Here is a 3,068-nt window from a genome sequence, read left to right on the forward strand (position 1 = left end):
TGGAAGAGACTGTGGACCTGTCATCTGACAGATTACTGATGATGAATGAAGTCACGGTTCCATACACGCCATTGTGACAAAACACCTGCCATATCGTAAAATCTGCACACAGTGGGTTCCACATCAACTCATGGAGGAACAGAAGACTCAGATAATGGCTGCATCACTGGGTCACTTGCAACTATACCATGAGGAAGAGTATGCTTTTCTGTCCTGTATTGCCACTGGAGACGAAACTTGGTGCCACCATTTTGAACCCGAGAGCAAACAGCAGAGCCAACAGTGGAAAGACATGAATTCTCCCCCACCAAAGAAATCCAAAGCCGTACACACAAGTTCCGGTAAAGTGATGATGACATTCCTTTTAGACTGCAAGGGCCCTCTGCTTGTCAAATTTCTCGAGCATGGGACCACAATCAGTGCACAGTGCTATGAAGACACTTTGCAGAAACTGAGACGTGCCATAAAGTCAAAACGCCCTGGAATGCTACCGAACGGCATTATCCTTCTTCATGATAATGCGCGCCCCCACACTGCCAACTCTGTGAGGAATACGCTACAGAGATTTGGTTGGGAAGTGCTTCAACATCCCCTCTACAGTCCAGATCTCTCCCCATGTGATTTTCACGTTTTTGGAGACCTGAAGAGAGACATTTGTTGACATCAGTTTGCATCAGATGAAGACGTATGTGGCTGGGTAAAGCTGTGGTTCCATAAACAGCCCACAAGCTTTCTCAAGGATGGGACTGACCGTCTTATCTCCCAGTCTGATAAATGTATTAACAGTTTTGGAGATTACTTTTGAGGTAAGAAATGATCTTTAATATGTTTTGGCTTCTGACCCATTTTCATTTGACTGCCACTCATAGTTTCTCCAAGCTTTATTAACATCCACCTGAGTGTCTTTTAAGTTTTCCAAATCTGCGAACCTATCTGAGATTTCAACACTATATTACTCCTTACCCTCTACCTCATTTAATTTCTTGAGACTGAACCTCTCCATATGAACTCTGTGCTCTGTTTGTTTACTCACTGCCAGTCTTTCCCTACAGCTTCAATGGACTATATCAATTATTCATGCAAACTTATAACCTGGATCCTACCTTCACGGAGCTTTTGCTGATAACCAAGACCAATCTGACTCAGATTGTTGACCTTGGCTCTAACTGAAGCCTCCTTATCCAACTCATATTTGCAGCCAATGCCAAATCTGGTCTCATTTGATCCTGCAGTCCAATTTAAATCGATAGCAGTGTCCAGTTTGGGACTCACTTTTTGGTATATGGATCCACCAAATTCCTGACCATCATTCCTGCCACAAGGAAATATTAAAAAATGGTAACACAAATTCAAAATTAAAAATGAAAGGAATAATATATGATGCCATATCATGCTAAAATGTAAAATAAAAATACTTACACATTCGTATGAAGGATGAAGTCCCCAGAGGAATAGCCCAGTGCAATGTTATTTTTTGTAATCTTAGATTTTTGAGAGTCAAATCGTAACTGATAACCCACAAGCCAGCCTGAAATTTGTTGTAATACAACTTTAATGCAACTGCTATATACACCTAAATGTTTAATTCCCTTCAAGTATGTATGTTTTGTCATGTAACCACACCTCCTAATTTAGCCATATCACACATTACTGAAAAATGTATGACCTAAATTAGAATCATATAAAACTTCATGGACAAAAATTAAGCACACGTAAACAGAAAAAATGTGTGAATTATAAGATTTTGGATGTTTTACTGATGTTATTTTCGTGCCTACATTATAAATGCTAAAATTCAGAAATACAAGAGTCCTAAATTATGTCTTCTAGAAAAAGACTGCACATTTAATTTCACATCACTCTAACTAAAACACACATGAAAAAGAAAGCTCTGGGAATTATTACACAATGAACTGAATAGTTTGGACATATTAACAGGCTTCTCACCATTGTAGCCAAGTACGGTAGAAGCTAATACAATTGGACCAGCTGTATCCAAATCAACATCAGCATTCAGGGCACAAATATCATGCCTGAATTCACTCTTGATGCGGCCTGTTTTACTTCTGCAATTTAAAGGAAATCTCATATTAATATGTATATATACAGCAATCAATTTACTTACATCATTTATAAATAAGTTATTGCTGAGTATGATCCTAATGCTGTCGATTTTCATTCTACAATTTAAGGAAACTGTCTTAACCTTTAATGGATGAATGTATATATACAGGGCGTCCCAGGAGGAATGGACCAAACTTCAGGAGGATGTTCCTTGTGTTAAAGTATGCCGATATAACCCAAAACACCTATGTCCAAAGTTGAACGGTTACGGAGATAATGGCCAGAGAAGTGTCAAACTTTGACCGGTGTTACACACTTGTTGATTACAAAATACACATTAAAACTGGCAGGAATATGTGGATTCTGTAATGTTAGTTAGTTAGTTAGTTATTAGAGAGGGTGGGTTTCCCCTTGCACTTAGACCTGTAGTGGTCCATTGTGCTTCCCTCTATGATTTCTACCAGCCTCTATATCCTACCGGTATTGGTGCTTACCATCAGTCCCGCCCAGCCAGCGAGACCGGCTCTACTGGCTGAGAAGTATCTATAATGCTTCCCCCATCTACCGGAGGTATTAGTGACTGCTGTTGGGCGGCAAACGTCCGCAATTTTGCTCAGTGACCTCCTTTGGAGGTATGAGGTTCTTTTACGTGCCGTAAAGCTACGACACGGGACCCACGGCTTAAAGTCCCTCCCGGAGGACTTGTTCCCTGAATTTTTCCGCCCTTAAAAATTCGACGACCTCCGCTGGGTATTTGAACCCGCGTACTACGAGTCATGAGGTGGGAACGTTACCTCTAGACTACAGAGGCCGCTTATTCTGTAATGTTAATACTGTACGTAACGTCAAACTAACTTGTGAGTGACGTGAAGACATAAAATTGAAGTACAAAATATTCGCTCGCCATGTCATAATTGTCCTTAGGGTTTCCAAGCACTATACATGACACATGACTGGCAAGCACTGACGTAACATGGCTCACTGCGCTATAAGCCAACCACATA

The 3,068-nt window shown here is 40.5% G+C and overlaps 1 protein-coding gene across 1 annotated transcript; it reads right to left on the reverse strand.

Moving 5' to 3' along the window:
* Nucleotides 1-1,056: 1,056 nt before the first annotated feature.
* Nucleotides 1,057-2,104, reverse strand: LOC111873692 (voltage-dependent anion-selective channel protein 2). The gene is made up of 3 exons (XM_023868624.2): nt 1,948-2,104; nt 1,420-1,528; nt 1,057-1,312 (listed from the first exon to the last, which is right to left on the reverse strand). Exons 1-3 carry the CDS (start codon nt 2,087-2,089, stop codon nt 1,072-1,074), a joined length of 492 nt encoding a protein of 163 aa, XP_023724392.2. The 5' UTR covers nt 2,090-2,104; the 3' UTR covers nt 1,057-1,071.
* Nucleotides 2,105-3,068: the final 964 nt, after the last annotated feature.

Source organism: Cryptotermes secundus, unplaced genomic scaffold (genome assembly GCF_002891405.2).
Source record: "Cryptotermes secundus unplaced genomic scaffold, Csec_1.0 scaffold4591, whole genome shotgun sequence".
NCBI lineage: Eukaryota > Metazoa > Arthropoda > Insecta > Blattodea > Kalotermitidae > Cryptotermes > Cryptotermes secundus.

Bases quoted from the DNA above. Each gene is read 5' to 3' on its own strand.
- LOC111873692 (XM_023868624.2), bottom strand. From the start codon at position 2,089: ATGAGATTTCCTTTAAATTGCAGAAGTAAAACAGGCCGCATCAAGAGT. The intron at 1,529-1,947 runs GTGAGAAGCCTG...AACAAATTTCAG, and splicing joins TACCGTACTTGGCTACAATG to GCTGGCTTGTGGGTTATCAG. The intron at 1,313-1,419 runs GTAAGTATTTTT...TCCTTGTGGCAG, and splicing joins TTCATCCTTCATACGAATGT to GAATGATGGTCAGGAATTTG.